At 32.9% G+C, this 14,752-nt stretch overlaps 1 protein-coding gene across 2 annotated transcripts in view; it reads left to right on the forward strand.

Annotated features, from left to right (window-relative positions):
• LOC124354444 (chorion peroxidase) overlaps window positions 1-14,752 on the forward strand; it is a 98,802-nt gene that overhangs the window by 63,659 nt on the left and 20,391 nt on the right. For both annotated transcript variants that reach the window (XM_046804892.1, XM_046804893.1), the window contains 7 exons: window positions 494-608; window positions 1,591-1,747; window positions 2,136-2,305; window positions 9,900-10,008; window positions 10,907-11,088; window positions 12,876-13,014; window positions 14,041-14,173. In XM_046804892.1, the coding sequence (XP_046660848.1) occupies window positions 494-608; window positions 1,591-1,747; window positions 2,136-2,305; window positions 9,900-10,008; window positions 10,907-11,088; window positions 12,876-13,014; window positions 14,041-14,173 (1,005 nt within the window). The remainder of the gene's footprint in view (window positions 1-493; window positions 609-1,590; window positions 1,748-2,135; window positions 2,306-9,899; window positions 10,009-10,906; window positions 11,089-12,875; window positions 13,015-14,040; window positions 14,174-14,752) is intronic.

Consider the following 14,752-nt stretch of genomic DNA (forward strand, 5'->3'; position numbering starts at 1 on the left):
ATACTAGCCTATGCATGTGCACTATAGTTGGCAGCTTCTATATATCAGCAGGCACATCACTCCAGTCATTTGCTTGCATAATAGAAGATAAGGTCAAAATATTTTTTGAACACAGCTTGTACATATGCAGCAGTCTCTGATTTGTAGCGACTACCACACCACTGGAAACAATGCCATTTTCTCTGTGTAGTATGCATTCATGTTGGAAGGCGTTTGTTTGGAATATCTGGACATGATTCTGGCTTCTGTCAAAGTGGTAATATTTGGATTGTCCTTAAGTTCAAAACCATTCGTGGGACTGTGCAGATCTCAGCATGACCAACTCTCTTGTGGTACTTAATAAATAGTTCTTCTCTGCAAGTAGGAATACTGACTCACGTTAACATGAATAATCATTGCAACAATGTTATTCTTTCACCAGACTCTTATTCTTTCTTCAATCCTCAGTTAAATTACAATTTGAAATATTAAGCCATGTTACTATTGTCACCAGGTTATAAAAACATCGTCTCATATGTCGGACAACGCCACTATTGAAGCGAGCCTCTCCGGGATGTACTCCATGGTTCTGAATACTCCTGCTCTTCTGCCTGCCCTTCATGATCAAGGTCAGTGAAGAAATGCAGAGAATTTCCAGCTAAAGAAAATATTCTTTTTGTAATAAAGATTTTGAGAAGGTATTAAGTTTTGTGTTATTTAAGCAACTTTTGAAGTTCTAAACTGTAAATACAGACTCTTGTAAATGATGCCAAAAGTAGAAGTATATTGTATGTTAGTCAGAGTGGTTTGGTAACAACCTACGTTTTAAAGATCTAGTGTCTCAAAAAATAAAAAGATTAGGGTACCGTATATAGTGTATTTTTTAATATTTTCTTTTCTTCAAACCACTTATTATCAGCACTGTCCCACTTGTATTATCTCCCTTACTCTGTTTGAAAGACCTCACACAGGGTCATGGGATCAAACAGAATGAGACTAAATAATAATAAAACACTAATACCGCAAAATAACCTATTTATCTTTAAACTGCAGCACATACTTAGATAATTTCCAGATAAACCTCATATTTATGATAAATCACATTGGCTTTTGTTAGGGTAAAAGTGAACATGGTGAATAATGGAAAAACAAAATGTATGAATAGAACAAAAATGAATCCTTAATTATTTACCAATACAATTTTTATTGATGACTAAAATTATAATTGAAAATAATCATCCAAAATAATTATATATATTATGTAATAATTCATTATATTTTTACTTTCTAAAACAATTTGTGAGGAAGGACCTCAAGAGTGGTCAGCCCTTGTTCTCAATTTGGGTTACATTTTTGGAGACAATTAATTGATGAGGGTTAAATACTATAAACACCTTACCTTTAAAGTACAAGAAACATGAGTAGACATTTACTCTACCAATGTTACTTATTACTAGATATTTTGTACCTTTAAGAATAAAGTATCAGGTTTAAATAATTATCTAAATAACTAATTCTTTATTGTTGTTAATTTCGTAAAACCACAATTTCATCCAATTCTGAGATAGATTTTAAATTATTGAGCTTTAAGTAATGTAGAAACTATTCCAGAGGAGTGGACTGCACGGCTGGAAGATATGAGGATACAGAAGCTGGCTGGTTATGTGGACTGGCTCAAGTTGTGTGCCCAAGGGCATGAAGCCACTAACTTCACCTCCTGGACATCAATATCACCTGAGCGACAGCAGACTCTGACTTCGTTGTACAGGTTTGGATATCCATAAAATATTTAACAGTATTGTTTAAACTGAAGATTGATACTTACTATATTGAAAATTAATGGAGGAAAAGTTAATTGGTAAACTAAAATACCAGTTAATTTATGCTTGTTTTAAAATGTGAAAGGTCAATGTCCAAAGCCATCAAAAGCCAAAATATCTGTTTTCATTTCATAGAATATATTTGCATGGGTGAGTTTGTAAAGTAGAACAAATGGTATTTTCAAGATCGTAAAATATGCTTGCATTATATTGAAACATGCATTAAAAATATCAAACTACACAAAAACTTATTTAAGGTCCTTTACCTGAAATATGATGCAACCGGGTTTTTACTAGCATGGAATCTGTAAACAATCTTGACTGACTTTGTGCCAGGAACCCGAGGCAGGTGGACCTCCTGGCAGCTGGTATCTTGGAACAACCTCAGCCTGGGTCTGTCTTGGGCCCCATCCTGACCTGTCTTCTGGCCCATCAGTTCAGCACATTGAGGAATAGTGATCGCTTCTGGTATGAGAACGATATCCCACCAGCGTCATTCACTAAAGGTATTTCTCTTGGGATCTATTTTTTGTTGAAGTGCACCTAGAGAATGGACAGAAGTTGTGTAGTAGTTGAAAAACTATTATTCACTCCTCATTTCAATTCATTGACCACTTTCCAAATATGTTATTTATAAATTTTTAATGAATCCCTTATTGTGCCAAAATTCTGAATTATCTTCTTAGCTTACAACAAAGGGGGAAGTTTTGAAAATGTTTATTTGGTGTTAATTCAGTTTTAGAATGCATCCCTCCGTAATGTAGAATTGGAAAAAAGTAACTACTGCTTATAAATATCCTTCAACCTTTCTTTATTTATTTGCTAATATTAAAAGTATAAGGAGTGCCAACTTTTATCCTGTGTACAGAGTAAATGTTAAATGTTATCTCCTTCATTTTCCGAAATTGTTCAAATTGATACTGAACTAATACTGAGCGGTTGTTGGGCAGTAGGTTTTATTTTGACAAATATAATGTGATATAATGATCAGCTATTTTGAAATTTACTTATTTTCAAGTGCTGGTCTTCCTACAATATCTAAATTGTTGGTACTTGTGGTTCTCAACAAACTCTCTAGTCATCTTCAGGAGAATTAATGTTTTCATCCTTTGCAATTTGGGTTTTGAAAGGGAAGAGGAACCCTTAAAGCTAATTAATGAAATGGTCTCTAGAGTGGCGAGGGCTTTTGATTGTTCACTGTTACTGCTGCTGTGGTCTGTAATCTTCTAAAGGCATACGAGTGTATCCAACATAAAATATTACAAAAATTGCATTTTTACGGTATCCAAGATAGTGCATTAGGATGGTTAGAATCATATCTCACTGACCGCAGACACAATTTGACTCTTGAGAACGAGATTTCTTCTAAGAAATACAAAACAATTAGTTTAAGGGTAACCCAGAGCTCTATATTGGGACCACTGTTGTGTTTTATTTACCTCAACGATTTGCCAGCAAATATATATGCCGTTGATAGACATAGACATAGACATAGACATTCTTTATTGCCATTAAACATGATATGGCAATAGGCATAGTCAAATTACAACATGATTTATAACCAAATTACAATAGAATCTTCAATTGCTGGTTACAAGTTAGACAAAGTAAGTTTTACATTGCAAAAAATATAAAAATATGAGTTTAAGGCACATTACAAAGCGTCAACAGTTAAAAGATCCTTAAAACTAAATTAAAATGGTAACTTAGCCTAGCTTAAAATTTAAAAGTTGTCTCGTTAAAAGTGAAATTTTAAAAACTCTTTTACATCATAAAATGGATTATCTATTAACCAGTTATACATAACATTCTTAAATCTAGTACTGCTGATGTGATGAACAATTGGTGGGAGCCTGTTAAAAAGCTTTATGCTCATAACATTGTAGGAAGACATAGTTTTGCTTAGCCTATAGTGAGGAAAACGAATAGTGCGACTAGACCTGGTAAATGGTTATGTACATCAGTAGCAAGGGAGTGTTGAAATAAATTATTTTTCACATGACATAAACATACAAAGATATACAAGTTGATCACAAGTCAAAATTCTCTCTCTAACAAAGAGTGGTCTACAATGGTCAGTTGAAACCTGAGAAAGTTAATATCCTTAATATCTTCTTTTGTAACAATAAAACATTTAATACACCTATACCATTACCCCAATACATAATACCGTACAATAACACAGAGTGAAAAAAAGCATAAAACACATTGTTTTAAAAAGTTGGTGGGTACAATTTTCTCTTAATCTTCTAATCAGGTACACTACTTTACAAAGTTTACTACAAACATGTTCTATATGGGAATGCCAAGATAATTTTGGGTCAAAATAAAAAAACCTAACAATTTAACAGGTTGTACAAAGTCTACATTATTACTATTGAGAAAACTATTGTTTACCAGAAAAGTTTATTATTTGAGTTTTTTCCACATTCAGTAAAAAATTTATTTGCTGCATACCACTCAACTGCTTCACTTAGAACTGTATTTGTCATGTAATCACACAAATTGAGATAACAGCTATTGGACTTAAAAAAGTAACATCATCAGCAAACATAAGTGTACTAGCCGATACATTATCAGGAAGGTCATTAACCATTATCAAAAAAAGAAAAGGGCCCAAAAACTGAACCCTGTGGAACACCATACAGAACTTGGGCAGCATCGGATAGAGAACCATTGACAGAAATTTGTTGATAGCGGTTATTTAAATAAGATTCAAAAAGTTTCAATTCAGTACCAGTAACCCCATAATGCTCTAACTTTTGCAAAAGGACGCCACGGTCGACACAGTCGAAGGCCTTGCTTAAGTCGCACATTAGAGCTTGTGACAACTCGCCTTTCTCATAACCTTCAATAATGAATCCACAAGGTCACCGACAGCGTCAAACCGTAGACATACCAGGCCTAAAACCAAACTGGGTAGGAGCAAGTAACTGGTGAAACTCAAAGTAACTGCTGATTTGGTTCTTGATGACTGCTTCTACAACCTTAGCTATGACCGGAAACTAAAGATATGGGCCTATAACTAGCTGTATCCTCCCTGTTTCCTTTCTTAAAAATAGGTATAACTTTAGAAATTTTCAACTGTTCAGGAAAAGTGCCTTCAAGCAAACACTATATATAACACTCGGTCAAGGGAAAGACAATTACATCAGCAACGGATTTTATGAAGTCATTGGGACATGAAATAGATATCTTTACTTTTAGATGGTTTTAAGTCTACTCAAAATTCTAAGGACCTCATCGGTAGTAACACTCTTCCACACCTGAAACAAACATTAGGTTTGGGTATTTTCTTCAAGAGCACATCCGCTGATGTTGGTGCAGAGGGAATCTTCTGTCGCAGCTCCTCCACCATGCCCCCGTAGAAAGTGGTGAACTCCTCGAGGAGAAGGTGAGATGCCAGATTGAGAAGAAGAAGATCTAGTCAAAGATTTCACCACCTGCCATGCAGCTTTAGTTTTGTTGCCCGAAGTAATCAATAAAATGTTCATTGGTGGATTTCTTGGCATCACGAATAGCAGATTTATATTGATTTCTTGCAGTGATGTAGGCCTGCTTGTCCACGGGGTGATTTAGTGCAGTTAGCTATAGTGTGCAGCGTCATTACATGATTCTTGAGTACATGAAGTTCTGGCGAGTACCAACTACCAGTATTACCTTTTTTAGGCCACTTCTTCCCGCACCTCTGTAGTTTGCATGGAAAAATAGATCTCCATTAAGTTTAAGATTGCTCCAAAGAACAAGTTCCACGAGGATGTTGCGTTCCTGACCGCTCAGAAGGAGCGACCAGTCAATAGTACTCATATGATCTTTAAGTAGGCTGATTCTATTGGGTGAAAAAACTCTAAATGTCATCAAAGCAGGTACAACACCATCAGACTGTTCGCAGGAAACTAACTCAACTAAAATCACATGGTGATCGGATAGGGGAGGTCTATAACAACTTAATTTGTATTTTTCATGAGGGATGTTAGTCACCATAGTGTCTAGACATGCTTCACCCCGAGTTGCCTTAAAGTTAGCACAGTGGCAACCAAATGACGTCACTAAAAAGCTTAATTGTTGAGCAACATTGTTATTGACCCTCAGATTAATATTCAGGTCACCAAGGATAACAATCTTGAGTTAAAATTTAATAAAAGGTTAAGAACACTTTCAAAGGTCCATTGAAAAATATTTTAACATCTCCAGATGGAGGCCTATAGCAGCACAATAAAATTGTTTTTTGAGCTTAAAATCTTAATAGCACAGACTTCAAATTGCAGTTCAACACAATAATTTGAAACATTTATTGGTTCAAAATCAAGGTTCTTATTTAAGTAGATTGCAGCACCACCATGCTTATGGAAACTACGACAGTAAATACTGCCTATAATGTAACCCTCCGGTATATATAATGAACAATTACCTTCATTCAGCCAATGTTCTGTGATACACACTATTGAAGGTCGTTTAGGACCACGAAGATATGTGTCAAGTTCATCAACTTTATTAGTCAAGCATTGTATATTACTATAAAAAACAGTCATATTTTTATTCTTCGTGTTAAGGCAATTATCTGTTCTAATATTAAGACTAGTTAAAAAAATGTCAGTTAGATCTAATTTATTCCTAATAGACTGTACATTACAATGATAAGTACTAAATGATGTTGTTGAGAGTTCTAAGGATGTATGTTTTGCACCACTGGAGAGTCGTTTCCCGTCAGAGACTCGGGTACCTGGTGGGGGAGGTTGCTCAACATTTGGTCTATCCTGATGGTCTGGTTTTTTTCTTAGAAGCGACTGCTGAAACGATCATTTCTGCTAGCCACTTCTTTCCTCTGTAGTTGAAATGTAGGCCTTGGTGTGTGTGCAAATGTCTCTCGGCTTTGCTTGCCTCCAACAATGTGACATTGTTATACTTTTCACTAAGTTCTAGTAGGCGCTGGTTTGTTTTTTTTAACTTCATGGTTGACACATGACCAGTTCGCTAGGTCGTATCTGTTTGGCACATCAACTAGAAAAATATTTGTTTGCTTGACATTGTCCAGTGTTTGCAGAAAATACCATCAATAACTTCATCGGCCTCATTTCTAGCCACATCATATCGTTCCACAGAGTATCACCAGGCTGTCTTTGCTCACTGAGGTTTGCTTCTTCAATATTTCTGTTGACTAGAATTTGTTTTGTTCGCCCACCTGGCCTGACAAAACCGACTGCGTCATATGTTTTTTGAGATTTATTTAAATGCCAAGCTAAATCTCTCCCATGGCTGTCTGCACAGATAAGCATTTTTTCTAGTTATAGGTTTTGTGCAGTCTTCTGCAGAAGTCACTATTCTTAAAATCTTCAGATTTTTCTTCCTCGTCAACATTTAAAACTCATAACGGTTGTTTGAAAAAATTGAATTCAAGTTTTTATTTATCTTAACAGCAGATGATTGAATACAGCAAGTTTTTCTACCTTTAACAGCCAAAGTAAAAGATGCATCCTTATTTGTATTAGAGTTCAACACCATGTTATCGGTTCTGCTAGTGCTGACTGGTGTGGATTGTAAGTTGGGAAAACTATGTTTGCAAATTAACTGCATTAGGTCTCAATGCATCACTGACTCTTTTAGGATTTTTAGTTTGATTATTCAAGTTGAGTTGCCTTTCCAGTAAAATAATTGTTTCTTCCTTCTTTAATATTATATTTTTCAAGTTGAATGTTATGGTTCCTTAGTTGCTTTTTTATTACTGTATTTGCTTCGTTTAAGTCTTCATTTAGTGCTTTAATTATTGCTTGTTGTGAGTCGAGCTCCTGAGTTACATCATTATTTATTTCAATTATTTCATCTTCCAGGCCCAAAGTAACATCAATAGACATGCACTTATGGCAAATCCACTTTTTGTTAGATTTTTCTAAATTTTTTAAATTCTTCCAAAGAGAGAGAAGTGCACTTACAATGATACCACAGCGAGCATATTCCCTTACATAAAATACCATGGCTGGTTTTACCAACATTTTTTAATTACACTGTCCACAAGGATATTTTGGTGTTTTATTTTTCATTTTTATTTGTTTAAGTAGAAGAAAAATATCTTCAGAATTTAGTATTAAAGTTATATAAAATAATAAATAGATAATATGAATATTTTTTCTATAAAATAGCTGTATGACAATTTTTTGTTTTTTTTTTTGTACTAGCAAAAAGTAAAGTCCAGTTACATGAATTTGATCCAGGAACCTCTGTCTTGATAATCCAATACCTTAGCAACTGAGCTATTCTAGTCTGATAACAACATGATATCAGTAGTTATCTGTCTATTGTAACATAAACTTCATAAAAACAAGAAAAAACAAGAACTTCCTGGCAGATACTGTATATTTCAGACAATCTTAATTATTACTTTTCTAAAATGTTATATTATAATAATGTTACTTCTATATAAATTTCAGATACTGAATTAAAAAATATAACCAACAATGTGATCAAGAGCAGTTTGATGGATTAACTACTGGTACTGTTAATCTAACCAGTCCCCTAAGATGTCATGAAAAGTAGTGCAAAAACACTATAGAAATGCAAAAAACTGTCTATCGATATCAATTAAATAGTTTATGATCTAATCTTGATGGAAATAAAGACAAGGACTGACACAGTTATAAAAATGTTATTGTAAACTTCAACATTTGAAAACAAATTGATGTAGAATTAGGTTAGAAAAATTAGTCAAGAAATGTTCACTTAGTTTAAAATAAACTGGATCACATATATTAAAAAGTAAAGTTATTGTTTTATATTAATGTTTAGTTTTCAAAACGTATATCCATAGGTTTTTATATACTCACAACACTTAATTACACAAATTCACAAAGCCAATTATCACATCACACAATTTAGCCCTGTATCAACACAAGCAGACGACACCTTTTTCTTATCTACTGCTCTTATTTCTAATCATGAAAAATCACACTGAACAGGCTTATTTCTCAGGATTTCTTACAAATGAATAATTGGCTCAAAGCAAATGAATGGTATTTACTCAAAACACTGGAAAAACTCAGACAGTAATTTTTACCCTAATTATAGCAATAGTTCTAGATCTGACATCTCCTTCTTGATGCAACATTCACATTGATAGAAGTCTTACTTGGAGACAGCATGTTCTTTTGTTATTGAATAAGCTTAGTAAGGCATATTATCTGATTTATTTTCTGTCTTCAAAAGTAGATACAAAAACACTGCTAACAGTTTACTATGCATGTGTATATTCCTACCTAACATATGGCATCGCATTCTGGAGTGATTCATTTGAAGTAAACAAACTTTTCATAATTTAAAAAAAGATAATCCGTAAAATAAACCGTATTAAGTATGATGCAATTTGCAAGGCCAGTTTTAGAGAATAAAATTAATATAAGCTATTAATATGTTTCAATTAAAAAAAAAATTAAATTAAAATTAATTACTATTAATGTTATTAATAGTAATTAATTATTGTACATGGTGTTATGTGACAACATGTAAAAATAAATATAAAATGGTGTTGTGACATAAGATTTTATACTACTTCGTTGTATTTCCAAAAGCTATTTTTTTGTTCCTTTTTCTATTCTTGCTAATTCAAGCTTTGTTCATTTTGAGTTAATGTCTTATTGATAAAAATAATGAAATTCTTCACTTTTAGTATATTTAAAGCCAGAGGAGCTATACAATCTTGTTAAGAAGGCACCAAAAATACCTTTAAAGGTGGGATTAGAAGCATTCATGTACATTTCATCAAATCATTATATTTCACTAAAATATAAAGTTTTTTTAAGTGAAAACTTAAAATTATATTTATACATTTTGATAGTTCTTTCAGTTATCAACAACTACTCTGCAATGTTATATCTCTATTCATATTGGAATTAGCAGTATTTTAAAAAGTATAATAAATTGAACCTTAAGTATGAAGTGGCAGTCACTCATAAACTAAACAACTTAAAAACGTGTTACCTTCACTTAAACTTGTAGAAACAGAATTTTATAGTTTTGACAAACTTAATATTCTGAATTTCCTGTACAAGCTAAATGACAAATTATGTTGGATTATATTAGCTGTACTGAAGGGTACCTGTCTGTTCTCAGATCAGCTGAGTGAGATAAGGAAAGTAACGTTGGCAGGGTTGCTGTGTACCAATGTGCCTCATCTTCTCAGCATCCAACCCAGGCCCTTCCTGCAGGAGGATCCTTATTTGTGAGTAAGCCTACTCTCCCCTCTGGGAAACATTACCTCTAGAAGTATTAGTCAGCCAACAGTTGAAATTTGGCTGCTTTAGTTACCATTACTGAAGAAATAACTAAGAAAGAAAATTAAAGAACAAGCAGACTTCAAACATATCAATATGCAATCTCAATATTGTTTTTAGAAGTGTATCTAAAATAAAGCAATAATAAAGAAGATCTGCCCCAAATATCAATAATGGTCATAAAAAATCATTCATATATACATACTTAGTTTCCAATAAAATAATACATTAAGCAAATTAGGATATTATATTTTTCTGTTCTTGAAAACTAATATTGTAATAAAATTAAACAGAAATATCAAGCTGTTGCAGAGTTGCTGAGAGAATGAATTTACACATGCAAGAAAATGTTTTCTGTTTCTCCGTGGGTGCTATCAATATCTTAATTTTTCAATTTTGATTTTAATGTTGACTCCTGTTCTAGTCAAGGAAATACTTATACACACACCTGCACACACCTACGTACATAGCCATGTTACAACACTGTAACGAGACTGTTCAGTCCTGTCTCTCTCTAAACTACTTTTGAGACAAAAAGTTTACGCCAAAGTAAATTTGCTTATAGACTATATTTTAAAATTTATTTTTGATAATATAATATAATGTTATAGTTATTCTTTTATAGGAACAAATTATCTTGTCTAGGACCCAAACAAGGTTATTATTACTTTTTTAAGAAAAAATTATTATCTTATTTAACACAATAAACAATTGTTCTAATTGATTAATATCATTGGTTATGAGCCAGTCTTTGATACGAATTTTTAAGGTACTGATTTATCTATGATAGATGACGATATGTGCTGAAATGTAGCTAACTCAACTCTGATTGTTTTGTTAATCCAGGAACGCCCAGATAGGATGTGATCACTTCTCTCACCTGAGTGTGGAGACTTGGCGCGAAGACAGCGGGGAACTGGACTCCGCCCAGCAGACAGTCTCCATGGAGTTGCTGAAGCAAGCTATCCGCAGAGCAGAGGACGATGTCCAGAGGCGCTTCCAGACCGAGTACTTACTCTGGAGTCAAAGTCAGTATTGTTCTAGTGTACCATAGTGTAGTTGGTAAATCTTCCATTGTAACTTAGGGTGAATATCCCACTAAAACATTTTTTAAGATAAACTGTGATTTGTGTATAGAGTGACTTGTACATCCAATATAAACAGGCTACTGTAATATTGGATCTGTGAATGTGTTGAATAATAGATATGCAATAAATCATATCATCCTATAACGTATTAGTTTGAAAATATTTACAGAATATACGTAATTGTAAACTTTTAAAAATATGTGATACTAAATTATAATATTTACATTATAAAGTGTAAAGTACTTTAAAAAATCATGAAATTTATCTCACTCTTAGGTACAAACAATGTGCACAAACAATAAAATGTGGTAGTACTGTTTCAATACACAATTACAGTATCTGAAATGGCATAGATAAGGTGTGGGGTGAGAACAATGACCTTGATTCCATCAAAATGTCTTTTTAGTGCAGTATTCTACCCTGTATGATAACGTTGAGCATGTTCCAACTCCTACTGTACTGTGTACAAATATTTATATTTGTGCACATTTATAGAAGTGTTTAATATAGATAAAAATATATGATATAGCATAGTCTAAGTACAATATAGAAAAATTATGTTGTAACTTTTGGCTATTACAATCAGTTGAAGAAAATCAATATTTTCACTTTTACCATATACAATAAAATAGAATGTTAGGCAAACAGATGTCAAATATGTTCAACTATTCTGTATATGTTGTGATTCTTCAATACTTTGAGTGTTGAAAGAATCCCAATTCTTAAATAGGTTTTTTAGAAAGTTCCATTTATTTACTACAATGATTTTATAAGCTTTGGTGAAGATAGTGTGGACTTACATGTGCTTCTCTCTCTTATACGAGTACATCAGTAGAAATTCTAGTATTAACTTACTACTGCTGATAACTTGTAATTACATTTCATATAGTGGCTTAAGGCACATACTTCTCAATTCATCATAGAGCCTGTGAAAACGAAAAAAGAGACAGACTTTCTCTCATTTAAAAACACTCATGTATTACCGGTTTTGATCTCAAGTTCTCAGGGCATACATAATAAATCTATCTCAGTTCTCATTATGTATCTGTAAATTGTCCATAAAGTATCTTGGATGTTTAATTGGTACAATAATTTAAAGTCAAAAGTATCGACTGACAGAATTAAGGTGAATTATAGACTGTGAGAAAAGTAAAGAAACTGATATAGAGATACACAAAAGTATGAAGTGGCTAACACATGCACAGTCAAGGCACTAGTTTTGCATCTGATTCAGCTTTTATTTGTTAAGCTCTTAGTTCAGTCCGCACTAGTCAATGTAATGATCTACAATCTGAATGATTTATGAAATATTCAACTTGAAACTGTTACTCAGTTCTCAACAGAACTGAAAACATTTCTAAAACGTTTAGAGTTAGGAAGTATACTTGAGCTTGATTTTAAAACCAATATTGATGTTTTTTCTACAGGTATACAAGTTTAAACCTGTGTTATTGTTTTTGTTAAAAGGTGTATAACAATGGAAGAATGTTTATATTGTTTTCAGAAATCTGTTTTGTTAAAAAGAGTGTTGATTTTTAAAATATTATACAACTTAGTTGAAAACTTGATGTCTTTATTAAAATGTTATAAATTTATCATTAATAAAATAATTTTTCATAATTGTTTCTCAAAGCCTCAACACAGATTATTTTTAATAAATTCCTTTGAACAAACTAATGATTTATTAAGTAGATTTTATTAAACTGTAATTTACCGGTTTTTTTAAGAGGGAGGAGTGGATCCTAAGTCACCAATCGGAACAGCAGCAGCTTTCAGCAAACCTAACAAGGAAGCTTTTCTATTGGCCAACAACTCACTGCTGTTGGAGTATGCTTCAAGAGAAATCATGAACAGCATTAACTCAAAGTATGTATTTTATGATGAGACGATCTCCCATTTTTTTAAACATTGTCAAGTATGTTTTTACTGTACTTTTTAGACATTCATAGCATTAGTGGCCGAGTCAAAAATTTATTTTATATCAAAGTTGGTATAAAATCTCAAAAACAACATTACCCTTACAGTAAAACAATTGGATACGAATAAGATAAATGAATATTGCAGATGTAAATTACTCCTACATTGAAATAATATGACAACGCACATTATTAAGAACATTAACCCATATAAACCCAAGACCTAGAGGACTTTACAAGTTACAGCAACTTTCTAGAGTTCCCTACTGTCCTAATAATGGAACTATGGGCACATACGAGTTTAAACATTTTTAGAATTTTTTTGATGCATTAAAAATACAATACTTTCTCACAACGTCCAATTTGGATTTAGAGAAGCAAAATAAAAAATTAAAGGTAAGAGGACTAAATCTTAGAACACTAAACTAAACTAATTTTTTGGTGTTTTGCCAGACATTTTGAGTGTTTGAACCCTTATATGTGTTTAAAATTATTTTAAACAATATTTAATATTATAGAATTTATAAATTACCACATAAATTTCTAGAATCTGAACTATTTTCCTGACATACGTAACTCAAATAGTTGACATGTTTTTAAAATTCCAATGAAACAAAGAGGAATTTGGAGTGCCGCACTGGTTACAAATAATGAATAACATTAACAACTACAAGTACATAAAGTATATTTATAAAATGTGATAATATATTGTTATCTGGATAGTGTAGATAACAAATTTGTGTCTTTTGACAATAATGCTTAGAGCAAGTTCGTGCATATTGAACCACTCTTTATTTAATGTATAAGACAATTATCTTATGTATTTTACCTCAAAGTGTTATAAATGGATCTCACTGACAATATAGCTTTTGTAAAACTATCAATAAATTAAAAATTAAATTAAATGAAATTTGTTGCCTTAAAAAGAAAATTATCTTTAATGTAAGATTTTCATATGGCATTTCCGTTGTCTTAGGAGCCGCCGCCGCAGGCAGCTAGATGCTGGTGACAACATTATCGGATTTGGACCAGACCTTCCTCTGAAAGATTTTCTGTCAGACCTGGACATAACCAGCTTCTTGCCCTCCCTTACACACCCCAATGATGAGGTACTAGATAGTTAGCACTCCTAATTTTACCTTTACTTGTTTGAAATGAAAGAATCTTAGTACCGTACTATATTATGAAATAACTTTTGTTTCAAATTTGAATTAATAGTGCTGAAAGCTAAGATTATTATTAATGGATAGGAAAATCATCAGGCTTACCTTGGGAATTTCCCTCTAGGGTACACTGATTTGAAAGAAACACATAAAGGTACACATAATCGGTATACTCGTATTTAGAAATGTTCGATTGCACTGCAATCTTTCTCAACCAGTAGAGAGTATTCCAGTTGCCTGTACACTTCGGGTTGCAGAGTCAATGTGGCAAAGAGGGTTGCCACTTCACTTTTCCTAGACACATATCACTTTATGGAGGATTTCTTGAATTTATTACCCATTGGTATGCTAGTTCCCTACAGGAGTACCAAATCAGTTAACACGTTCACAATGATGTGTACCTCATTGGGTACACGTGATCTTTCACAAACGCCATCGTGTACCCAATCGGGTACACACCATGCTTTTGTAAAGCGCGTCTTGCACCCAATGGAATACACGTTGCTATGCATTTTCGTATTGTGT

The sequence above is a fragment of the Homalodisca vitripennis genome, chromosome 2 (assembly GCF_021130785.1).
Source record: "Homalodisca vitripennis isolate AUS2020 chromosome 2, UT_GWSS_2.1, whole genome shotgun sequence".
NCBI classification, from domain to species: domain Eukaryota; kingdom Metazoa; phylum Arthropoda; class Insecta; order Hemiptera; family Cicadellidae; genus Homalodisca; species Homalodisca vitripennis.